The sequence below is a fragment of the Mauremys reevesii genome, linkage group 9 (assembly GCF_016161935.1).
Source record: "Mauremys reevesii isolate NIE-2019 linkage group 9, ASM1616193v1, whole genome shotgun sequence".
Classification (NCBI taxonomy): domain Eukaryota; kingdom Metazoa; phylum Chordata; order Testudines; family Geoemydidae; genus Mauremys; species Mauremys reevesii.
Genome location: NC_052631.1, coordinates 89,583,275 through 89,609,632, shown reverse-complemented (window position 1 = coordinate 89,609,632; position 26,358 = coordinate 89,583,275). Strand labels below are relative to the sequence as shown.

At 40.0% G+C, this 26,358-nt stretch overlaps 1 protein-coding gene across 2 annotated transcripts in view; it reads right to left on the bottom strand.

Annotated features, from left to right (window-relative positions):
- Positions 1–1,158: 1,158 nt before the first annotated feature.
- The window catches only part of THOC2 (THO complex 2), a 102,864-nt gene continuing 77,664 nt past the window's right edge, over positions 1,159–26,358 (bottom strand). For both annotated transcript variants that reach the window (XM_039487931.1, XM_039487932.1), the window contains 13 exons: positions 24,253–24,384; positions 23,980–24,164; positions 23,047–23,231; positions 22,627–22,729; positions 21,188–21,624; positions 19,802–19,860; positions 18,246–18,281; positions 14,752–14,889; positions 14,314–14,383; positions 14,077–14,234; positions 13,073–13,149; positions 12,913–12,960; positions 1,159–2,004 (listed from right to left, as the gene is read on the bottom strand). In XM_039487931.1, coding sequence (XP_039343865.1) covers positions 12,933–12,960; positions 13,073–13,149; positions 14,077–14,234; positions 14,314–14,383; positions 14,752–14,889; positions 18,246–18,281; positions 19,802–19,860; positions 21,188–21,624; positions 22,627–22,729; positions 23,047–23,231; positions 23,980–24,164; positions 24,253–24,384 — 1,608 coding nt within the window. In that variant the 3' untranslated portion in view covers positions 1,159–2,004; positions 12,913–12,932. The remainder of the gene's footprint in view (positions 2,005–12,912; positions 12,961–13,072; positions 13,150–14,076; positions 14,235–14,313; positions 14,384–14,751; positions 14,890–18,245; positions 18,282–19,801; positions 19,861–21,187; positions 21,625–22,626; positions 22,730–23,046; positions 23,232–23,979; positions 24,165–24,252; positions 24,385–26,358) is intronic.

The window sequence follows — 26,358 nt, the reverse complement described above, 5'->3', positions numbered from 1 at the left end:
CTTATGACTAATAAAGCATGTAAACTTTTGTCTTAGATTTGGAATCTGAACACTAAAGTACATGAACAAACATTTTTATGGTAAGAATTTAAGAATCTTAATCCATAATTATACAATTTAAAAATTGTATCAACAGAGACACAAAAGGGTTATCCTTACATCAATTACATTGTTCTCAATGTAATCTCCTCTCACATCAATAGTTATTTTTATTCATCCATTTTTGATATTTCTATATATTAGTATTGGTGTATTTCTGTAAATATTTACAATATTTTGTTAAATTAGCATAAATTATATTTTAAAGTAGTTTAAAAAAAACAATAAAGCAACTGAAACTATCTGTGTCCTTGAGTTGCAGTGCAGCCCCAGAACTGTCACTTAAATATTTAAAAAAACTGTTTAAACCACATTTGCTACAGAGTATTAAACAGAATACGTAACTGAGTGGGGTCTCAAAGACCTCTAACACCAGGTTTTTAAAAATATGTAGTATCAGAGGAAGGCCACTAGATTAATGCTATTACTAACAAGATCTTGTTCTTATTACTTTATTATGATAATGAATTAGTTGTTGTACTTGTTCATTTTCTGATTTTACAAATTTAAAGGCTGATCCTGCAAATTCTTACTTGCGGGAAAGTGAGGACTAGTCCATTAGGTAACAGTTATCAGGCTGAAAAATAAGGGATCAGGCTTCCGAAGCATAAAATATTTCTTTAATACAGTCTCCTGAGGTAAGCACAAATTCAGATCCTCATGTCTAGGGGCTGGAAAAATATTTAAGATGGACAACAACAAAAAAAGGATATTTAGGTTAGGTATTTCCTAATTCCCTGTAAAATTAATTAGTGGACTTCCTTGATAAAGGAAGTTACTGAAATAGTATCATTAAAGGCATTCAAAAGCATAATGCAGATTTGTGATTTCTGTGCCTGATCCACAATGGAGAGACAGGATCAAGCACTAGCGCAGGGGGACATATTAGATGACCCAGGTCTTTTCCAGATGTATGATCTGATTTGTAAGGCAGACCAACTGAAAAGAGGATTTAGCCATAGTGGAAGAGGTTTAAGGGAAGAAGTAAGTTCACACTGACTAAAACTGAATTTTGTTAGCACTACCTTTGTCAATAAAGCGACAACACAGACACAATGATTTACGACCCATTGAGAAAACTATTGTTTATTTAGAAAAAAGGTTACACTGGTAGAATTCAGCAGATAAAAAAAATTCTCTTTTTTAAAAATGTCATTTTGAAACTTTTCAGACTAAAGTTCAGCGATACAAAGCTCCTGTAGCTGTAGAATTGAAACCTAATTTATTTCATTTTTGAAGAGAGTATTTTCCAATTTATCTAAAAACATCATGACAAACAAAGGTGTGGCAAGGGACAATTGAATGCAGGTTTGGGTGGGGTTTTTTTTTGTTTGTTTTTGTTTTTTTTAAACAGCTCAATGTTGTACACATAATATACAAATAATTCCTAAGCATTGCATGAAAACAGTGCTCCCACTTGGTTTTTAGTGACTGATATTAAAAACAGGCTAAGTAATAAATAAAAACTGAGTTTAAATGAGGTAAATTCAAAAATGGTTCAATAACTGTTTATTTATGGTTTTCAGACATCTAAAAGAATGCATTTCAGATTGAAAGAATCATTAAACTCAGGCAGTATTTAGACAACCTAAAGAGGAACTCTGTACACATGAAACCTTATTTGCACTATGGCAACTGTTTGCAGCACATTGTGCTAAAATATGGAATAGGTAACACTTTCAGCCAGGTACTGAAAATAAATGTGTGAGAAACTAAGCAACAAGTTAAAATACAGTAATGTACAACTCAACAATTAAATGTTCAGCATGGGGGAAATAAAGCAGAGAACTGAATAATTTAAGGAGATGCAGATGGGTCCTCTTCATTCACAAATTTCTGTGCAATCTATACTCTTGAAAATACATTTCTGGTCACAGCTGGATATCTTCCACTTTCAACCTCACCCTAAAACAAATACATATGCCAATGCAATTAGATGTCATTTCTAAAGAATCAGAAGATTCAGAACTTGTTAGAATTTATTTCTATTCACAGGCCCAACAATGAAAGTGGAAAAATACTATTTTAATTGGCCACTCTGATTATCTTTAGATTTTACAGACAATTACTTCAATTTCCTACTTTGTAATGAGAACTACACTAACACACACAATCAGGCACTGGGATTATAAATAAAAATAATGAAAAACTCTGCTTAATAGATAAAAATTCAACAAAAACAAGTATTGGCAAAAGTAAAATTCAACAAGCTGTCCTGAGAAGATTAATACCTCTAAATGAGAAATAAAAGCAATTGAATATAAAACAATACACGCACATTACGAATGTAATAGAAGAGGTTGTGCAAGCAGCAGAAATGGAATTAGCTGCCACAATTTTGTGTTGCTGTAAAAGCACTTTTACACACTTACCCACGCAAATGAAGGAGAGTAAGGTGAATGTTATACCAGATGCCCCCTTAAATTACTGCAAGAAATAACTGGATGTGTATTACCTAAATGTGTAAAAGATTACTTACCCTGTTCTTTGACATTATGTCCCTGTGGGCACCTTTGATCAGAGAATTTCAGCAGCAGTTCTTGTCTGGTCATGGATGCACTCTCTCCATCTCATGCTACTGTCAGCACCTATCTAGTGCCGCGCAACCAGATCCTGACTCAGTTCCTTCTCCACCCGAGTCCACAGATTGAACTCCAAAGTAGAGGGGAGGAGGGTGGATAGTGGAGCACCCACAGGGACACCATCTCAAAGAACCTCAGTTACTGCACAGGGTAGGTAACCTTCTCTTCTTCTTCAAGGAGCATCCCTGTGGGTGCTCCACTTTAGGTGACTGTTGAGCAGTGGCCCTTGGTGGACAGAAGGGGCTTCGGAGTTGCATGGGTAATTGAGGATAGTACTGTAAGTCCTACTAATGCACCCGATCTTGAGCTCTGATCTATTGCACAGGTTTTGTAAACATGTGCACGGATGCCCAGGTGGCCACTTTACACATGTCCATGATCAGCATGTTGTTGAGAAAAGCTACTGAGGTTGATAATGACCTGGTAGAGAGAGTTCAGATACCCAGTGAGGGTTGTATGTCATATTGTTGATAGCATAGGTGAATGCACCCAGAAATCCATTTGGACAGCCTCTGCTTGAAAATGGCTGACCTTTAGATCACACTGAAGTTGAAATAAGTCTTGGTGAATTTCTGAAGGTCTTGGTTCTCTCAAGGTAGAACACTAATACGCGTCTGATATCCAGAGTGTGTAATATTGAGTTCCGTTGCTCCCATGGGGTTTGGGGAAGAATGAGGGACGATGGATTGGTTGGCTCAGGTGAAAAGAGGAGGGTACTTCAGGTAAAAAATTTAGGGTGAGGTCTTAGGGTGACCTTATCTTTGAAGAAGATGGTATACGGTGGGTGTGCCATGAGGGCTCTTAACTCTTCCACTTGTTGGGTGGACATGATAGTGAATAAGAAGTTAACTTTCATCAACAGATGTGTTAGAGAGCATGTTGCTAATAGTCTGAATGGGGCTCCGGTAAGGCAGTAATACCAATTTTAAACCCCAAAGTGGGGTAGGTACTCATATTTCAGGATAAATATTTCTGATGCCCCATAGAAATTGTTTGGTGGTAGGATGGACAAATATAGATATTAGGGATGTAAAATATTAAGCAATTAAATGGTTATCCAATAAGTATTAGTCTTACCGTTAATATATTGCAGTTAATATTTAAAACACATTGGTAAAATAATTTTGTGACATTGTAATACCTAATGTGCACATTAAAAATGCTGCAGCAATACCAGCAAATATGTATCAATTTGTTGTGTAACCTCGTGACTAGAGCTTCGATCCACAGTTCTACAAACCGAAAGTATGGCAGAATGACATGGAGGAATGTCTGAGTATTTTCGACTTAATGAAGTGTAGCGGGTCATTGAAAAAGTGGGTTTACACATAAGTCTGTCTGTTTTTGTTGTTAGTAAAGACACTTGACAAAGATAATATATATGTGGGGTAGATTGTAAACTTGTTAATGATTAAACGGTTAACAGATATAATTTTAATAGTTTAAATGGGTAATTTTAAAAATGATTTTTACATCCCTAATCGATATCCCATCTACCTTCGGTTGAAAAGTAGTAATAGCAACGAGGTGTACTTTAAGTGAACTAAGAAATAGGCTGGATTTTTTTAATTCCAGCATGTATTCTAAAATAACTGGTGAGGAAGCGGTAACAGGTTGTACTTGTTTGTTTTGGCAACAGATGGCAAATCTCTTCCATTGATGTTGGAAAGTATTCCATGTGGTTGTCTTCTTCCTGTTTACCAATATGTCTTTCACCTGTTCCTAGCAGGCTGGTTCATTGTGCGGGTGCCATGTAGGAGCCATGCTCTCAGGTGAAGTCTCTCCAGATTTGGGTGGCAGACCTGTCCTGCATGAGAAGATTTGGCAAGAGTAGAAGAGTGCGAGTACCAAGTTTGTCTGGGCCATGCGAGGCCTATCAAGAGGACTTTGGCTTTTTTGGTTCTTATTTTGTGTATTTCCCTCGATAGCATGAGGATAGCTTGAAAGGTGTATAGGATAGGCATGGCCCATTTGAGGAGAAAGGCATCGCCCAAAGAACGGGGGCCCAAACCTGCTCTCAAGCAGAATTGCAGGCATGTGTGATTCTGGGAGGTCGTGAAGAGATCAATGGATGGGTGACCCAAGCATTCAAATATGTTCTGTAGCACTGTGTTGTTTAGTTCCCATTCATGGTCCTGGGAAAATGCATCTGCTGTGGCATTTTGATGTGCTGGGAGATATGAGGCTGAGATGCTGACATTGTGCTGGATACACCAATTCTATAGTTTCTTGACTTCGGCGCATAGGAATTGCGACCTTGCCCCTCCCTGCCAGTTTATTTAAACATGCAGGCAATGCTGTCAGTCATTACCTGATCAATGACAGAAAGTGCAAGCACACGTTGCAAACTGCTCTGAGTTCCAGATGATTTGTGTGTAACAGTGTCTCGATGGGAGACCACCTGTCCTGAATTGTGTGATGTTGTAGATAGGCCCCCCAATCTATCAAAGAGGCGTCAGTTGTGAGAATTATTGAAGGTGGAGTCTGTGTGAAAGGGACTCCCATGCACACATTGTTGGGTTGTGTCCACCAGTGTAGCGAGTCTTTGACTTTGAACAACATTACAAACAGCATCTGTTTAGGCTGCGTTTCTGTGGTACGTGGTTCTTAGCCAGCCCTGAAGGCAGCATATGTGACGACGCACATGTTGTACCACGAATGTGGTTGCTGCCATATGGCCTAGTAATTGAAGGTAAGCCCATGCCGATATCTGTGGGTTGATCAATATGATGGAGATCAGATTGGCTATAGTGAGAAATCTGGTCGGTGGTACGACACTTCGGCCTCTATAGCATCGAGATGCACCCCAATGAAGTCCAGTTTCTGCACGGGTGTTAGTGTTGATTTCCATGTGTTGATTTGTAGTCCCAGCTGCAAGAAGAGAGAGATTGTCGTCTGCATAGTGTCTATGGCATCTGCCCAGGTGGATGCCTTTAACAGGCAATCATCCAAATAGAGAAAAATTGTCATTCCTTGTTTGCGGAGGTGTGCCACCACTACCGGGAACTCTGTGGAAAATACCCGAGGCGCTGCTGACAGGCCAAGTGGCAGAACTTTGTATTGATAATGTTCTGTCCCCAGAGTAAACCTGAGAAACCTCCTGTGTATGGGAAGTATGGTTACGTGAAAATAGGCATCTTGAATTGAGGGTCAAAAACCAGTTCCCCTGTTCCAGTGCTGGTATTGTTGCTGCTAATATGACCATCCTGAACCATTGGATCCTTATGAATTTGTTTTCTGAGGTCTAAGATAGGCCTCCATCCTCCATTCTTTTTCTGGGTTAAGTAGTAGTGGGAGTAAAAACCCTTCCCTTTGTGTTGTGATGGTACATGTTCCATGGCACCCAGTTGTAGGAAATGGTTTACTTCTTGCTGTAGAAGGTGTTCATGACAGGGGTCTCTGAAGAGGGAAAGGGAGGGAGGGTGGGATGGAGATGAATGGTATTGTATAGCCTGAATGGATTACCTCCAGAACCCATTTATCTATGGTGATGGATTGCCATACATTTGCGGTCTCCAAAAACAGTGGATGGTTAGTGATGGTGTCAGCACTGAAGAATGGGGAAGGTCTTTGGGTCCTCAACCAAACTCTCAAAATCGTTGTTTTGAAGAGGGCTGGTGGGATGGTTGATGATGCTTTGGAGGCCTCTGTCTTTCGGTGTCATGGTGCCTCTGTTGTGAGGCTTACAGGACAGACTTTGTGTGCGGAGTGGGATAATATTTACCCTGTTTTCTTTTTGTTGCAGGTGTGTATATAAGGGCAGCAGAGCGTCGCCCTTGAGTCTTACAGAGTGTGAAGTGACTCATCAGTTTTTACCACGAACAGCTTCTGGCTATTGAATGGGAGGTCCTCGATGGTGGATTGTACCTTCCTTGGGAAGCTTGACAGGTGAAGCCACAAAGTCCGGCACATAGCTATGGCAGTGGCTGTGGAGCACACCACTATATCGCCCACATCTAGAGAGATCTGTAAGGTTGTTCTGGATAGGAGTTGGCCCTTTGAAATTATTGACTTAAATTGGTTTCTTTTGTCCTCCGGTATGATGTCAATAAATTCACTGAGTTTGGAGTAATTTGTGTGGTCGTATTTTGCCATTAGGGCAGCATAATTGGCAATCCAGAACTGAAGAGTGGCAGATGAAAAGGCCTTGCGGCCAAAAAGATTCAAACCTTTCCACTCTTTGTTGTATCGAGTGGATCTCAGTTGTTGTCTGCCTCATTGGTTGGCAGCATCGACCACTAGTGAATTTGGTGCGGGGTGAGAAAATAAGTCTACTTCTTTAGAGGGAACATAATACTTCTTATCTGCTCTCTTGCAGGTGGGCAGTATTGTAGCCGGGGTCTGCCATGTTTTTGGCCAGTCGTTTATGGGCAGCACAATTTTAGATTAGGAGGATGTATGGAGAATGTCCAGTAGTTTGTGCTGGGACTCTGGGACCTCCTCTAGAGGAATCTCTACGGTATCAGTGATTCTTCAAAGAGTTCTTGAACACATTTAAAATCATATACCGCTGGAGGTGGCGGTAGCATTATTGCCTCGCCCAAGGACGAGGAAGAAATGTTGGATGTTGGTGTTGTATCCTGTTCTTGGGTTTCCTCCTGTTCTTCAAATGCTCTCCTCAGTGGGCTCTGAAAGTACAGCAACTGAGAGTGGTGAGGGAGCTCTAAGCCTCATTTTGTATGGGCTTGGTGTCTGGGGTACTGTCTCCTGTATGCCCCCAAGTAGGGCAACTGAGTAGTGAATGTCAGCCCTGTGATAGGTTTTAAGCTGTACAGGTGGATCCAGTGCTGAAGTAGATTGAACAGGAGAGGAATGCTGAGATGAGAAGGCAAACTCGTCCTCAGTATCTTCTTCCTCACTAGAGAATGGTGGGGCCAGTGGGTGAAGTGGGCTGACGTGGTGCTGTGCCACGTGGTGCCAGAGAAACATCAGTGGGAAAAGGTGATTCAGGCATCAATGAGACATGAAGGTCTGCCTGATATAGGAAGAGGTGCGGTGCCGATGGTTTCGGTATGAAGGTAGTCAGTGCCAACAGTGCTGTTGTAGTCGCAATTGTTGGTGCTGACCTTGGAGCGCTCCGAGTTGTTGGGACAGGAGGTGGCGCCATAACTTGCGTTGAGGCAGCTCTGTCGGTGCTGTAGCGGAGGAGGTAGGTTTCTGTTTGCATCTCTGATCCAAACCTGTACACTTAGGGTCACTGGTTTTCACGGTATGTGTGGTACCAGACGATCCTGGTGCCTTGTAAATACTCAGCCGCGGTGCAATTGGTACCGAGGATGAGGAGTGGGCTAGAGTGTGCTTCTTTTTTGGTGGCTCCTTGAAAAAAGTTGAAGCACTTTTCCTCACTGCCTTTTTGGAAGAGTGAGCCTTCCACTGTGAGACAGGTGAAGTTGCCATGGAAAATTGTCCAGGGGAGGTCTGCAGACCTGGATCAGATGCTGGATGTAGAGACTTCTCCATTAACCATAGTTTGAGGAGTGGGTTTCTGTCCTTTCTTGTGTGAGCTTCATGTGTCTCCCCTAGGTACCGGACACACAGAGTGCCCGTCCGAAATCGGGATCGCCTCTTAGCCAGAAAGGCAGTGCTTGAAGCCCAGTGAACTGGGCATGGCTCAAGTTATAGTGGCTCAACCTTAACAGTGAACTCTAACTAAGCTAAGGAGTATTCAAACTTGGAGTAAAGGGGGAAAGGAAAAAAGAATTAAAGGAAATAAATGGGGAGAAAGGGATAAGTAAACCTAAGTAGGGTACTAAAGACTACTCTAAACTCTAAGTTTAGCTATCAGTCTTAACATTGCTGGGAACTCCATGTCAGACCGAGGATGGTTGAGAAGGAACTGGGGTGGGAGTGGGAGGGTGTCTTGTCCTGCAGTGCGAGATGTAGAGCGTGCACACGTGGCCCAGACAAGCACTGCTGCTGAAATTCTCCCATCAAAGGCATAAGGATGCACCAACACCTGAAGTGCAGCACCTTTGAAGCACTACTTGAAGAACTGACATTTACTTAAGTGCTTGTTTCTTAAACTATGCTACATAAATTGTATTTTTATGATCATACTTCATCTGAATGTATTTCAGTTCTCCATTTATGAAAGCACACATACAGGAACTTCTGGTCACATGTAGTTTGGTATTTTAATACAAGATAAGCTACACAAGATTAGCCCCAAAATAACTCTGTCCTAGGCTCAGAACTCAGCCTGCTCAAGCACACTCCCTCAAGAAAACATTTAAGCAAATCAATATGGTTGAGACCATTTCCCAAAGGTCAGCAAATACTGGCTTTGTTGAATGAACAAGGGAAGTAAATTCCATAAATGAGGGCCCTTCAGAGAACACAGCTCCCAGCTGTTCAAATATAGTTGAGTGCCTTGGTTAAACTCAGAATGATATAAAAGGAGAAAAAAGTGTCCCCAAAATAGCTAGGGCCCTGACTCCTAGCATCATCTCCTTCCCCCTAGATCCCACCAAAGGGCACAGGGCACCAGTGTGATTTTCATTACGCAGTTACTTCAGTTACCTGCTTTTGGCTTTAGTGGCTGGGCAAGCAATGTCACCAGGACAAACTGTCAAAACCCTTCTAATAGCCAAGCCAACTCAACGTCCCTAATTGCTACAGCCCTGCAAATACCGTATTTATCGGCGTATAACACGCACTTTTTTCCCCTGAAAATAGGGGGCAAATGATGTGTGCGTGTTATACGCCGATATAACCTTAACAGGGCCGGCTCTAGGATTTCTGCCGCCCCAGGCAGAAAAGAAAAGCGCCGCCCCCCCCCCAGCGGCGCGGAGCGGCGCCCTAGCCCCTGCCCCACTCCCGAGCAGCGCGGCCCTAGCCCCCCCCCCAGCGGCCCGAGCCCCCGCCCTCTCCCCCCCCCCCAGCGGCGGGGCCTGAGCCCCGAGCCCCGGCCTGCGCGAGCCCCCACCTCCCGAGCGGCGCGGCCCGGCCCGAGCCCCCACCCGAGCGGCCCGGCCCGAGCTGCCCGAGCCCCCGCGCCCCGCCACCGCGGCCCGAGGCCCCGCCTCCCTCCTCCTCCCGAGCGGCCCTGGCCCTAGCCCCGCCCCCTCCCGAGCGGCCCGGCCAGAGCCGCCTTAGCCCCCGCCCCCTCCCGAGCGGCCCGAGCCCCGTCCCGTCCCCCCGAGCGGCCCTAACCCGCGGAGCACCGCCTAGCCCCGCCCCCTCCCGAGCGGCGCGCGGCCCGGCCCGAGCCCCGAGCGTCCTTAGTCCCCGACCCCTCCCGAGCGGCCCGAGATCCGTCCCCCTCCCCGAGCGCCCCTAGCCCCTGCCCCCCTCCCAGTTTTGTTAGTGAAAAATGGTAGCTAACAGGAGGTTAGTGCTATTTATAGGGTGTCTGTAACCTGCAAGTGGAATATGCATGGGAAGTAATAAATGAACATGTTAAGGATGGTGCTGGAATTTTAACCTTGACTTTATAATGCTTAGTATTTTGTAGCTATGTGTTTAGGGGGAAAATATATTAAAATTTATCTTGACAATTTATTTATTTCTACCTTTTTCTTTTTGTCCTTGAAATTTGTTTTTTAAAGGAATTGTATGCAAGTTCTGAGCTACCCTTATTTTGCTTCAAAGTCCTTTATTTGAAATTTAAGTTTTTTTCCTGAAATTTCCCCCTTAAAATGAAGGTGCGTGTTATACGCCTGTGCGTGTTATACGCCGATAAATACGGTACATGGATATCACCTTTATATTTGCAGACCATTTCTGCAGATCGGATGTGGATACAAATTTTGTATCCTCACAAGGCTCTACTAATTGCTTTTTGGAGTAATAGTCCCAGTGAAGAGGATGCCTTCTGAAGTAAGTCCCCTTCCTCTGCCATATCTGTGGTGCAGAAAAGAGAAAGCAGCTCTCCTGCACCTCTGTATTCCTGAGTCGAGGGCAAAAAGCCTTTGCCACCCTCCTCCCAGCAGCAGTGTTATCTCCAGGTTGCGCTGTCAGAGACACCACAGCAGAGATGCTGCTGTAATTTTCCTGTGGGGGACACTTCAAAATATCTCCTTGGCAGGGGTCCTGTGATGGTACAAACTACTCTGCTTAACCCTTAAGTTATTGATACATATTCTGGCCTTTATCTCCATCTTTGTTTGTCATATAAATATACTGAATGGTATTCATGTTTTAAGTACTGCCACCCTTTTAATACACTGATTTTTTGCTAGTTGTGAAAGCTTACTACTATATTTTGATGGCATAAAGGGGAGGTAGAGAGGCTGAAGACCTTACCCAGGTGGCAGTACATTTTATAATATTTCAGAACCATGTTTACTATAGCTGGGCAATTAACTCTAAAACTTCAACAAATGTTTAATTGAATAAAAATTTGAGTTTGCTTCAGCTGCATTCTTCCTTATGTTTGCTTTCTGCAAATATGCACAAACGAGTCTACAGCCCAATAATTTTCCACAGAAACAATTCATCAAGTAATTTTGAATGGAGAACAAATATAAGAAAATTATAAACTGCTCACAGGCAACTGGTAAACAGAGAGGCTACATTCTTTGAATAAATTATTTGCTATGCTTTAGTCAGTCAGCTCTAATATTTACCAGCCATAATTACACATATTTTACAGAATGTAAAATTATCCATTGTCCTCTGGAGAGAGGCTGGCAGTGACACATGGCTTCTGAGACTAGGTGGATGGGTGAATTATTTTGAAATCTAGAAGGGCATCGCTTCCCTGATCGCCACAAAATGAACAGTGTTCAGAGACTCCTAAAATATCTGAACACATAACTGCTTGCTAAAGACTCGTTTTTATCTTTCAAATTCGAATTTGTCAGCATTTCTTGGCATAAGTAAATTATTTACCAATATTTTAATGAATCTGTATATGTGTAAATGTCTAAAAAGCCTCAGAAGAGGATTTTAGAAAACTTGATTAAAAATGTTTTTGGTACATCTCTCTTGATTCACACCCACATTCAAGTTGGAATTTAAACATGAATACGTTGAATTTGAAGTTGATCTTGTCTAGACTTGTCTCTCAAGACCTATATGTAAAGCTTTCACTTATTGTCCAATCTTATTTGGAGAGGCCAAAGACTACATAGGCATAATGAACTATGCTTTTCTCCAAATGGGCCGGGCTACTCCGCTTGACTTGAGTCAGAAGCCTAGAGGCTGGTGGGGATCGAGGACTGCCCAACATGGGTCTAGCCTCTGTCCCAGGTTTACTCCGGTGCCGCGGCATAGAAGTCCTCTTCCTAGCCTTTTTGGCGTGCCCAGAGGATGGGGAGCGGTGCCGACTAGTCAATGGCGCCCAAGGGTCGCCGCTGCTGACTCAGAGTGGCATGCCGGAGCCGCAATCAGCACCAACTCCACCAAAATATCTCGAAGCCTAATGTCCCTTTCTCTCTTGGCCTGAGGCTTAAATGACTTGCAAATCTTGCAGCAATCGCTGACATGGGTTTCCCCCAAACAACGTAAACAGTCTGCGTGCAGATCACTCACTGGCATAGATCGCCTACAAGTGTTGCACAACTTAATACCCGAGGCATGGGGCATGCCCCGGCCTGGGTGCTCTAGCTAAACTAAACTAACTACAGGTATCATACACTGAACGAACAAGCTGTTTTTGGGGATGAGCTACAGCAAAGCTGGAGCAGAGCAGTTCCGAAGCACCTTCACTGGCGGAAAGAAGGAACTGAGGATGGGACCAGTGCGCAGCACCCCTTATACCACGCCATGGATGTGCCACTCCAGGGGTCGCTAGGGCACTCCCCTACAGTTACTGCTACGGGAAAAACTTCCGGCATCGGTGCACATGACGAGCACACACACCTATGTGGAATACACATGAGCAATTACTTGAAGAATAGCAGCTTGTTAGCAAGAGATTATCAAGCAGCAAGTGGATTATCAAGGGCTGTCTACATTATAGCAGCCTTGTTCCCAGCTGCCTATGGGCAGCAGTGCTGCCCAGAATCTCCACATCATTATGTGTTGCAGTCCCCCTCTAACATCTCTCTCTTGCCCCCCAACTCAGCCCCTGTATCAAGGCTTCTGAGGGAGTCCTCTTAGAGCAGCCTGGGGCTGTCTTCCTTATTTTATGTGCTAGGGGAAATTTTTTGTTTTTATCCCCTTTTATGCCATTCTGGTCCTTTAATCCACCTTAGAGGGGTCACAGCAGAGATGCAAATTTTACCCATAGACTTTAGCAGGTATCTTCAATACTTTGGTAAAGGGAAAACATGAAAATAATTCTTACCTTGACTGGAACAGTCTTCATTATCTGTGCTTGTCTGAAGATTTATGAGTAAATTAAGCATTAAAGAAAAATGCTTTTTTAATTCCTTAAGAACACAGAGTTATCTTACTTCACTTTTTATGTTACTTAAAATTTCAGTGTTCAAAAATTAAAAGGATATTGTTTCTTTTCTTCTTTCCCTCCAGCACTGTCCCGTTTTTCCTTTTTTTCTGTTTTTTCTTTATCATGTCTAGACTCCTGTGCAAAATTTGTATAGGGAAAATAAAGTAAAATATGTTTGAGTGTACAAAGAAATTGGATTAGCTTAACGACGTTTGTCTTGAAGTCGCATTTTTCAGGAACATAACTACAACATCAAGTGAGTTAGTGTACTTATCATTGCCTCTTCCAATTATCAATTTAACAATATATTACATTATTGTAAACAATTTTTCCTCAAAAACTCCAGTAAACTCCATATGCATAGTTGAAGACAGATCTACTGTAGTCACAATCATTTTAAAAATGTCTTAGAAAGAAGACTACACTAAATGGGTGGTTAGGTGTCTTCTTAGATATGGCTACACTGAGACTTGCAGTTAAAAGAATAAGTAGAGTCAGTCTGGTTCACACTCTAATGACTGAATATAGTCTTCAAATTTGAACACATTTCCTTACCAAGGGCCAAAGGAGTTTTCCCATATAGATTTCTTGATCAAATATAAGCTAACTTTGGCATAATCAATATTTAAGTAAGGCTCCATTTCAGAATTTTTTTTGGACTGAAAAGGAACCTTAATTCCCAATACCAGCGAAGTATACAAAACGCTGTTTTAAAATATTAGTCCCCCAATCTAGGCTATAAACTCACACCATAGCATTCAAAAATAAGTATTATCTGGCACAGAAGGTTTCCTCCATCATTGCTACTAACATGAAAGGTGTTCCCTCATGACTTATCCAGTCAGAGTTGACTATTGAGTGTATTAAGTAAAGTTGTGGCTACCTGGTCAAAAATTCCAGATGTATTTTGCTCTGCCATTTGCAGTATCTGTGTCTAATACACAGGCCATACACCAGGGCATTCAAAAGCTGAAAAATAACTCCAAAGCATTACCTGGCACAAAATGTTTCAATTAAACGGTTTAGTAGTAATAGACAAACAAGAAAGTTTATTCATTTTACCTTTTTGCTACCAGAGGAACTTTTCTCCATCTTTTCAGTTTTGATTGAATCACCTTTTTCTTTGCCTGAAGATTTTGATTTGTTCTTCTCCTTTTCCTTCTCATTTGAACGAGGGGAATCAGATGGACTTTCACTTTTACTATGTTTTGAAGAACCAGCTGGAAAAAAAAACGCATATCACAATTCATAATAATGACTGGACACTTCAAGCATAGAAAAATGAAATAAAACACATACTTGTTCCATTTTCCTCTTTACGCCTTTTGGTTGAGTCCTGTGGCACCTCCCGGTCACTATTTGAATGATCCTAAAGCCAAATACAATTATGTAATGTTAGCAGATTAACAGATGCTGATTTCTAAAACAGAATCCTAAATAGAATACTGTACAAACACCGTATTTTTCAAGTTTTTAAAGGCAGTTGCATGATTAAAGTTTGTTTAAAGCTTCTGAACTTACTCCCTTGACATGGAAGATTAAAATGCAGATTAGAATCTATTAACGTCAAGTATTGACCTTTTAAGAATTAATAGGGCAAATGAAGAATAAACCCTGCAGCAGGTCACTTCTGTCTATAAGGGCTATCACACCAATTATAATTATTATGGCTTAGAGTCAAAGAATGAGTCAAGCATGCACCAACTTTCTAAGCTATTTCATAAAAATGTCACAAACCCTTTTTCGATCTTTCCTATCCTTTTCATCTTTCTTCTCTCTCTCTCTGGATCTTTCCCTGGACTTGTCCAAATCTTTCTTGTCCACTTCTCTCTCCTTACTCTTGGACAGTGCGGGAGTAGTGTGGTTAATGTAGTGCTGTTAAATTAAGGCAATATTACTGAGGATTAATAATGTCTTCCTAAATGTGGAAATGAAAAAAAAAATCCTACTGTTTACTGCACCAGCTCTATCTCAAAGAATAAAAACTAAACATTATTACTTTCCAGCCAAGCAAAAGGTTAAAGGCACCTTTATTGTCCATCTGTGGAAAAAAATGTAGCATTATACTCAAAAACTCTGTTAAAAAAGCGTCTTATACAAAGCTGAAAATTCAAGATCCATTTTCATAAAGAATCAGCACTAGCTTGAACAGAAGATACACTTAAGGTAAATAATGTTGTATTAAAAACACATTAAGTTGTTTATCAGTAACACTTAATATAACCAATGCAAACCAGGTAGCAATACTGTTGATTCTGCCAATGAAAATGCCTGGACTTACTACAGTACACCTAGAATATGGAAATCCTGACTTTCAGTACCACAGAGGTTATGTAGAACTAACTTCATTTGCCCAATTATGGATCACTGTCAAAATTGGCTTAAATGATACATCTTTTTGATATTAGCATCCCAACAGATTTCCAGCATATAGAAGAATAATTTACAAATGACCCAGGGATGACTTAATGGGATCTATTTTTTAAACATGTTATTACTTTTTGTTAAACAGTAATCTTAAACCACAAAGTGTTTAAGTCATACATTTTTGGAAGATACTCAGAACACTGAATGGGTTCTCCAACTGCAATACTATAAACAATCAAAGAAACATGAGTACGGACACAACTCAACTGAGCCACAAATCCTCAAACTGCTGGCTAGTGGAGAGAAGAATTCTTCAAGTTTGTTTTGCAAATTTTCCAGCATATAATTAAATTAATCCTATCTTTAAGCAATTTCAATATTCTTTGCTCAGAGTATTAGCGACAAACGTGATTGTTTTTAATATTTTTTGGCGGGGGACGTGAGAAGAAAAAACAAGCACCATCATGGAATGAGTAAAAAACCCCAACAAATTTAATTCATTTCCTTTGCTTTAGTTCCAGGTTGCAGCAAGTATAATTTTTAAACATACTTCATCCCCTGGTTTGTTCATATCCATGAAGTACCGAATGTTCAGCTCCCTTCCTCCAATGCACACTTCCTGCTCCAACAAAATGCCATAGCAGGCAGTCTCTTGGGGATATCACAACTACCATAGATAAGCACTAGAGAACATGGAGTCTGCTCTATGGTGGAAGTTTCAGATCTTTTATTCCAGACTCTTCCCACTCCCTCATATTTAGCTGTCAGTTAAGATCTTCTTATAATTAATCATTCTACTCAACAGTATACAAAAAAGAATACTTAAAACCTTAGTCAACTGCTGGTTATTTAAGATGAGCTTTTCAAAAGCACCAAAAGGATTTAGGTACCCAATTCCCATTAACTTTCAATGACAGTTGGGTACTTCAGTCTTTGAAATTTGCACCCTTTATTTTTAGGGACATGCATCAGGGAAAGAAGAGGGTTTGACTTCCTTATTCTATAGACAGAGTTCATACTCCAGTGCTACTTTATGAGGGTTGTGATTTTACCAGCAGAACGCATGCTGGTTCATTTAGTCAGAGAAAAAAGGAGCAACTGGAAGGGAGGGTGGGAAGTGAAAAGTAGAGCTCAGAAGAAAAGCACTTTATGAACAGTAACGCCAGGAAAAACTGTGTTAGTACAGCGCCTAACTCAGTGGGATCCTGGTTCATAACTGGGACCCCTAAGTGCTACAATAATACAAATAAATAAAATAAACAAACAAATATATGTTACAGTCCAATACATAAGGACATTCAGCAGCCAACACTAAAATGGAGCTGTTTATTTTGAATTAAAGCAATATAAGCAAATTGCAGATTATTTAACATATGTTTAATTCAGCTGTTTGTGTTAATCATATGCACCAATGCACTGGCATATAAAAATTATTTAATTTTACTTCTGAAATTAGTTTAGGAAAAACTGTCTTAGCTAATAAATTTTTTTCCAATATAACACCCCCCCCACCCGCACACAAACCAGTTGTTAACAGATGTGAGTGGGAGAGAAATGTCTTGGATTTCTGAAATCAGAAAAGCAATGCTTTCAAAAGAAGTTAACAACCCCAAATATTTAAAATGACATATGCTACATAGACGTGACAACTGTGTAAACAGGAAAACTATGAGAATTTGGGACATTAAGGAGTTGATGCTCCTGTCTCCCTTTCTAAATGTTCCTATGTATGCTGTACAGTTAGCACTGGAAACACTTAGAAAAACCCAGTAGATTAGCAAACTAGCAGTTGCAGAATTACTGCTGCTGTTTGAAAATTATATAAAAAAGAATTCTTCTAAAGACTTATTTAAGCAATCTGAGCTAAAAGGTACAATAATACCTGATGTACACTTTGCAGTAAGCAACAATTCTCTCATGCATTTTTAAACTTGTTTCCTTGTAAATGAAAAAGCATAATGACAGATGAAAATCTATAAATTAATTGGGAAATGTTCATAGTTGCTTAATTTGATATTATCAACATTTGTGCTAATAAATACCTATGTTATGATTATTGGAAAGTATTTTATTTATTAACACAAGATCTCAATAGTCAGTTTTAACAGACATATCTACTCCCCGCCACACACACAGTAACATAGATCCACCAAAAAGGATAAGAAATTATTCTAGTACATTACCAAGTTCAAGTATTTCTATGTGCTCATAACTGTAATATCTGATTATTTCGGTAAATATGTTTAAAATCTACATTAATGCTTGTTTTATGGCCTTTTCCCAAAATATCAGAATGTACTATACTTCAAATATCTTTTCAATGTATTTGTTTTAGAGGACAATTCTACAGTATTTTAAATTTGAATTACATTTATGAAAAAAAGCAAGCATACCAATAAGATAACTTGGTGGGTAGCTAACAACTATCTCTGGAATCACACTGATGGTGGTATTGATGGAGGTTTACCAAGACACAAATGAGTGGGGGCTACTCTAGAAGCATGAATACTGCCATAGTGTTGCTTTCTTTATGCAAAGTAAAGTTGCAGGAATAGCTATGAACTATGAAAAAAATGTGTCTGAGAAGGATCAAGGAAAGGTGAAAAATTAAGTGACCACCCTATAAAGTACTGCCAACATTAACAGACCAATGTTGACTGCACACTGTGCCAACTGTAGTTTATTCTATAGATCAAAATCTAAAGGCACATGTGTAAAGCACATTTATACGATGGTTGAAAAATCTGTTTCTATGTTAGCACATACATTTCAATTTCTCTGGTAATGTATAACATCCACACAAGAGTAAAATCTCTCCACATGAAATACAAATGTAATCTTGGTGACAAATAAAAGATTCAAACCTTTGCTGAAGAGTCCTTGAGTTCGCTGAGGCTGTCCTGTAGAAAATGAATGGAGATGACACGTAAACTGGCATAATTTTCAGAAACCAGAGGAACTTTGGGACGCAGGCCGAACCTTGAAACAAAAAACAACTACTCCTTCCAGAATAAATCTGATGTTAATATTTTATACTGAACAAAGCTAAAGCTAGAAAACAAAATTTAAATCTTTTTTCTAAACTAAATTATATCAGCAATATGATTCTTTAAACTACAAAAGTAAATTTGTTCATATTCAATGTCATAAAATATTAAAACCTCCCCTCCACCCACAAAGATTTCTGCAATAGTTAAAGAAAAATATTCTTTAAAATGAGTGAGCCACAGATGAAGTAAGATTTAAAAAAATATATTAAATGTATCTTCTCCACTTACAGTTAAACGTGGTAGAAGTCTCCTAGAATGACTTTAGGTTTCATTTAGCAAAAAATAGATAGAGAAAAAAAACATATACTTGATGTTACAATTAAGTCCTTATCACTATCACCTGGTTCCTCAAAACTGATTATATGCACTTTTTACTTTTATTTCTGCAAAATTAATTATTCTTTAAGTAACTCAGATAAAGAAAGATGTATTCTTTGAAAAAAACAAAACAAAACAAAACATTGAATCTTTAAGTTGGTAAGACGGTGAAGTTTTAAACACCCCACATAATCCATCACAGTGCTCTTGAAGTATTAGTAACTTACAGTTTTAAAGGTTCAACGTACTGCAAATTCAAAGATTCCATGAACTTAGATGGTTTAGAAATAAAATTAAATATGGAGCAAGGAATGGCTACCCTGAGTCTTCAAGTAGGCTACACCCACGGTATTGTGCTGCGCTTGAATGCTTGGGGTTTCTCTTTGCTGGGTGGTAGGCTTGGTTGCCACATCTGGTTTTATCGTAACGCAGGGCTCAACATGGTGGGAACCCATTGGAATATAAACAAACCTCGAAGGGAAGGTGCAACAGAAGCTGCATGCTCACTGAATATACACAACTACAGGAGAACTGATCACCAAGGAGACTTTAAAATGGAACTCCTTTCAAGACTCCTCCTTGGAAGGCACACATCGGTATGATGCTCATCAAGAAGCCTGATGAATTCAGAGGTATCCGTATATCCCGTAACATCCAGAAAATCTTCAGTGCTATATATTCTTCAATATTAGTGCAGAAAAATATGCTCCATTCTGCTGCAAAGACTCATTTGCTTGTAGCTACCATTGCATTCCAAAAAAAAACTGACTGCTTAAAACAATGAGGCACTTCTGTGTAAAAATTTTCTTGCATTTTTCAAACACTATTTACAAAATTTGTGCTAGGTCCTTGAAGCTTTATTTTTTCTAATTAAAAATATTTAATAGAAAAAAAGAGTCCACCAATAAAGAAAAGGAATGCATTTTCTAATGCAAGATAAAACCTCCAGTGGTTCCAGTATATACTTGGCACAAAACTTGAAGGAAGTCGGACACTGGCATTCCAAACTTGTGAGCCTAATATGGGCGCTGCCTTCCTCAGGCTATACTAACCTTTACTGTTGAGGAATGTGATGGAGAAGAATGGGTATCAACTTTGCGACGTTTTTGTTCTAAAAAAGAAAAAAAGAAAAAGAAAAAGAAAAAGAAGCAGTAAGCATTAAAACCCTAGCAAGAGGGGATAAAATCTGATTATATTACTTCGCAAAATACCAAAGGAGTTTAAAATTAGAATTAAAATTTTACTGTTGGAGGATTAAAACTATTGATTATCATCAGGAGAAAGTAACAGGCCTGATCCCATGGATTCCAAAATTTCTCATCTGCAGAATCACCTGTTTTGCTGAAAAATTGTGCTTTAATGTTTAAACTTTCATTTAAAATAATCTGTGTTTAACCCTCAACGTTATGATGAAAACCTTGAAAATGTAGAACAAGTGGAAACTGGTGCAGACCCATTTTTCTGAGTCTGCAAATAGCCTAAAAACAATTGTTCTGAGATGTGAGGTACCTCATTCATCTAAAACACACTAACACCAAAGCCCTAAGATAACTTATGTCAACATTGTTAACTATTTCACTGATGACAATTTTAGTAGAAACTATTCCCAACAGCTTTCCATACCTTCTTCAGATGCTAAAAGCCCCAGCTGTTGCCTACCCAAATGCCAAAAACTCCAGCTTTCCTCCAAAAACTTCCATATGCTGTTTGTAATACATTCTCACTACAAAATTTTTTTGCAGAATTCAGATTGTTTTTGCTGTAGGCAACCTGTGGCACACGTGCCAAAGGCAGCACGCAAGTTGATTTTCAGTGGCACTTACACTGCCTGGGTCCTGGCCACTGGTCTGGGGAGCTCTGCATTTTAATTTAATTTTAAATTAAGCTTCTTAAACATTTTAAAACCCTTATTTCCTTTCATATAACAATAGTTTAGTTATATATTATAGACTTATAGAAAGAGACCTTCTAAAAAAAAGTGAATAAATGAAGACTCAGCACACCACTTCTGAAAGGTTGCCGACCCCTGCTATAGAGTATATGGGACCTCAGTTACAGTAAGCAAACAATCAATACACATTTCCATGTGTAATCTATTACTAGATGATAGTACAATTTTGAATCTTCACAAGGATTTGTTACAAGAGATATTCATATGAAACCATATTTGAAATTCTTAAAGGCAGTGGGCTCTATAATACTCTGCTCTCACTGACGGTGGCAGGAACAGAAAACACATCCCCCCCAGTTTGCTTACTAATGCTGGAAGTGATGATCTTTTTAACTACCTGAACCAAAAAGTTAAAAAGAAAAGGGTCTTTTATAATTAGATGCTAATTAGCATAGTTACTCTCCTTCTGCCTGCCCCCAACCATTTTTAGGTATTAAGCAACTTTCAAAGCTTGAAAAGGCAACTTAAAAAAAAAAGTTTAATTTACCCCTTTCAGACTCTGATGTTTCTGATCGGGGAACAGGTGACTTCAAGGACCCAGCTACTGACAATTTTTCTCCTCCTTTAATATTTTCCTTGGATTTCATATCCTTCGCTACATCTCTTTCTCTGGATGGCTCCTTTTCTCTCTCCTTTTCTGCAGCGAACTTTGACTCAGCGTTGGTAACAACTGTCTTGGATTTTTCATCTTTTGGCGTTTTTTCTTCTTTCTTGGCTTTTTCCTTCTCTTTGTCAGATTTTGGTGTTTTTTCCTTGGTCTCTCTTGTTTTATCATCTTTGTTTGCCCGTTCTTCCTTTGGTTTATCTTTTCCATCCTTTCCAAGTGCCTTGGTCTCTGGAATGGCAGCCGGAGTCTTTTCTTTTTTTTCTTTATCTTTTTCCTTCCCACTTTTTTCTTTATCATCTTTTTCTTTAATAATTTTGCTGCATAAAAAAAAGCCCAATGAGTGCTCAATATCAAAACTAGCTCAGTTTTCATAATCAAATGCAAATCAGTTTTTACTTTTCAAGATTAAGACAAAAAAAACCTTTTCAACATGCTAAATAAGTGACAAATTCCTGTCTCTCAATGTTCTTCCACACATCTTCATAGCAACAAACCAGTACCTTTCTTCTAGCTAAAATGGGAGGATATAGGAAACAATGCTATTACATGATTAGCAGGGTTCTGATGCACACAGAAATAGTAGGCATTACAAAACATTAATGTTTTTGACTCAAAGGTAATTCCAGCCCAGCAGTTGTGTAAACTGATTATGGGTATGTCCAGGCAGCAATTAAAACACCCGCTGCTAGCCCAGGTCAGTTGATGTGGGCTTTTGGGGCTCACCCTGCAGGGCTGTAAAATTGCTGTGTAGACATTCAAGTTCAGTCTGGAGCCTGAGCTTTGCGATCCTGCATGGGGGGTGGGGGGTGGACCCAGAGCCTGGGCTCCAGCCTGAGCCTAAACATCTACATAGCAATGTTGAGCCCTGCAGGTCAACCACAGCTGTCCCACAGGTCTTTTAACTCCAGTGTAGCCATACCCACAAATTACAAGTACCCAATTAGAGCCACCAAGCACTTGTTGTGAGATGTCGAGCCCACTCCAACAGATTTCAAGGATTGGGTTCACAGTATTTAAAATGGATCTTTAAGTTCAGCATATTAGATATGATTATTTCTTTAGTGAAGCTTTATTCATTTAACTTAGTATCGTTTTGTTGCATAATTTGGGAGAAAAGCATTTCATTTATCAGTCTTCACTTGCAATTCCTTTATCTAATGGATCAAAAGGACATAATTTGCAGATTTCTACTGCACAAAGTAGAGAAGATCATTTTCACCTCTTGCTAAAAAAACCCTTCAGAATAGACAGGTCACTTTCAAATGTAATTTCATTATTCTGCAGTCAGACAATGATGAACTGAAGAATAGATTTCTCACCTGTTAGAAGCACTGTTTCCATTGCTTGTCGTCACTTTTGGTGTTGCATTGGCAGCTTTATTAATAACTTTCACAGCACCCTGAGTTTTCTCCTTTAGTTTGTCTATTGAAAAAGATGCTAAACTTAATCTACTGAGTTAGTACTTTGGCTCAATGCTATAGCAACCATTTGAACACATAATACTTCAAAATTCATTTAAAGTTAGGCTTAATTTATTGACAGCTAAATTGATCACTATGTATTTGTCAATAACGAAGGATTAACAATATAAGTAATAAACAATATTTAAAATAAAAACATGTAACGGACCTTGTTAGTTTTACAATTTGAAGGTTAAACCACACAATCCTTAAAGTCAATTTAAAAAAAGGGTCAAATTATAGCATTAAAACAATTATCTTTTAAAATGGATGGCTTACCAGTCTCCTCAGCAGTGCTTTCTTCCAGTTTAGCTGCATTTATTGTGAGTGATGCAGGCAGCCCAGCACCACCTGGTCCATTTTGCACTGTTGCAGCTACAGCATTCCTGGCAGGGGGGTCTTTGTGGTGGAATTCATTTTCCGGTACCATGTAAGGCTTTCTACTTTTCAATTGCCCAGAATAGCTGAAAGTCGCACAGTGTGTTAAATATGCACAAACATAAAGCAAAATATAAACATGGGTTACTGTTTAAAAAGATTAATCGAGTAGTTTGCGAATTATTTAGCACTTTTTTGAAAATAATCTGCAGTATTCTCTTTCTCCTTCTATTACTACCATCAGTTCTTTAAAGACCCTGACCCTCCAAACCTCTGCCATCTAAAAATCTTCAAAGAAATAAGCCAGTGATTTTGTGTTACACTAATTGATTTAGCAAAGCTTCAAAACTATGAAAGTGATGAAATAAAATACCTTCCCAGCAACCAAGACAAACATGGATAATTTTGCATTCACCACATCATGAAAAAATAACCATAATTAAACTGCGAAAAGTATTGTTTAATTTAACCTTCTAGAACTGCACATGCCTAGACTGAGTAATTGTGTAATCTTGTATCTATAACCCCCATCTTTCCTTGTTTTACCCTCCTTCCAGCTACTTAGTACCATCACTGGTCCTGTTTAAAATTATATTATAAGCTCTTTAGGGCAGGGGTTGTTACTTTCTTTTGTCCTGTGGAGAACCTAGCACACTTCATCATCGTCATCCAGTACAAACCAGGAGCCTCAACTCACACCAGCCTCAAAACACAGGATTGCAAGATCGTCCAAGATACAGCAAAAGCCAAATGTGTCAAGACTGGAAGAGTTCCGAGCCTTTGGAATCCTTTCATCATCCATTTAAATCTCTTTTGAAAGTAAGTTGTTGTTACCCCATAGCTAACGCATATAGATCAGGTCTCTTCTCTTTCTCTTCCTGACAGATTTTATGTACTCTTCTTTCCAAGGCCTGACCCAGGTTCAGAACTTTTGGATACCATGGAAGGATTTTGGTCAGCACAATCAGGATATTTCTGATATGTGTATATTCGCCTGTTTCAAGGCAGTGTACAGAAGCCTAGAATACAAGGTATAAAATACAATCAAAGTAGTTCTCATTAATACTTGAAAAAGTGGGTCATATCAACTTAACATCCTTTATTTACCTTAGTTAATTTATAGTGCCATTTGTGTACCACATGTCGAAAGTTCTCATAATCTAACTGATCAGCTTTGTTCCCACCATCAAATCCAGTTGCCCGTAATATGGTAAGGAAGCCTGGATAGTTGCCACATTCCTACATGTATGTAAAAAGAAAAGAAAAAAAGTTAAACTTATTCAGGCAGCGGATTGAAATAATTTAACTTTTGCTGAACTGAAGAACATTGCTTTCACTAACTCTGGTATATGCAAAGTTTAAAACGTTCACAAATGTTTAGCAACATTTATACAGGTATATCTGCCACATTCCTAAAATAACTTTCATATATCAAAACAGTTACTTACCTGTACTGTCACCATTGTTCTTCAACATGTTCCAACAAATCCTGCATCCTGGTAGGGGGTTAGACTAGATGACCCTTGCAGTCCCTTCTAGCCCTATGGTTCTATAATTCTATGTGGGTGCAGATGTGTATTTCACTCAGGTGTGCACACGCAATGCACAGAAGCCGGTTAACTGTGTTTAGCAGAACTTGTTGGGACAGCACAGGCACAACCACATGTCTCCTCATGGCCCCTCCCAAGGCTATTTCAGAGTGGTGCTATCCAGACCCACCTCAGTTCCTATGAACCAGAATCTATGTATGATGACTCTGATGCAGAGGGGATGGAGGGAGAGTCATGGACCACATCTGCACCCACATCTTGAAGAACAAGTTACAGTACAAGTAAAGTAACAGATTTTTCTTCTTCAAGTGGTTGCAGACTTGTATTCCCCTCAGAGTACACCTACACAGCAATTAGACACCCATACTAGCAGTCACAGGGCTCCGGCTGCAGGACTGTTTCACTGCTATGTAGACTTCTGGGCTCAGGCTGGATCCCAGGCTCTAGGACCCTGCAGAATGGGAAGTCCAGAGCTCAGGCTCCAGCCCAAGCCCAGAAGTGTACATAGCAATGAAACAGCCCTGCTGCCCGAATTGGCAGGCATGGGCCAGCCATGGGTTTCTCTTTGCTGTGTAGGCATACTCTCAGAGGATTTGCAAGCAGTAATGGAAGGAGCTGAGGCTTAGTCTACTTAAATAGTGACTACAGAGTTGCTCTTTCAAAGCTTGCATCGGACCTAGATGCAGTTGTGATAACATAGTTTGATAAAGGTATGCATGGAGGACCAAGCAGAAACACTGTGTATGTCCAATACTGGAATATCCCTGAGAAACGCATCTTGAAGCAGCTTGGGCCTTTGTTGAATGAACCAAGAGCCTTTATGGAGCTGTGGCATTTGCTATGCCATATGTTTTGCTATGCAGGAAGTAATCTAACTGGAGATGGTCTGTGCCGAAACCACCTGACCTCTCATCTAGTCCACGTAGGAGACAAAAAGCCAGGGTGATAATCAAAATAGTTTAGTCCTGTCCAAAAATAACACTCAGGCTTATTTTAGACCCGACATACGAAGGCACCGTTCATCTGCATTGAAGTGTGGCTTAGAAAAAAATACAGACAGGTACATTGTTTGGTAATCGTGAAACCACTTTAGTCAAAAATTTTGGATGCTGACTTAAGGCTAGTTTGCCTTTGAATAACTGAGTACATGGAGGGTCTGCCATTAGGACCTGCAGTTCACTTACCGTCCTTCATAAGGTTACAGCAATAAGAAAAGCTGTCTTTTGGCAAAGAAGGAATAGAGAACAGAGGCTTGAATGGAGGCCCCATGAGGGCAGGAAATACAGAGTTAAGGTCCCACAGGGCTACTGCTTCTTTTACAGGTGGGAAGAGGCAGAAAACCACTATGGGGTTGGGAATACACCTACTTCCCTTGGATTGGGCGATGGAATGCTGAGATCACTTCCAAGTGGACCCTCAATGAGCTGAGACAGGGCTGGGTGATCTAAGATGTAACAGGCAATTTAAAGTGTCATGAATCTGGGTACCAGACAAATTCCCCAAGCCAATGACTGAACTGAAAAGCATTTCCACTTGGCCAAACAGGTTGATCTACCTCTGAACAGTTCTTTCCCCCAATCTAACCATGCAGCATCCATGCTGAGGTGCAAACTGTACAGACCTGGCGCCACAGCTAACCTTCATAGCCTTTCAGTCCAATCTC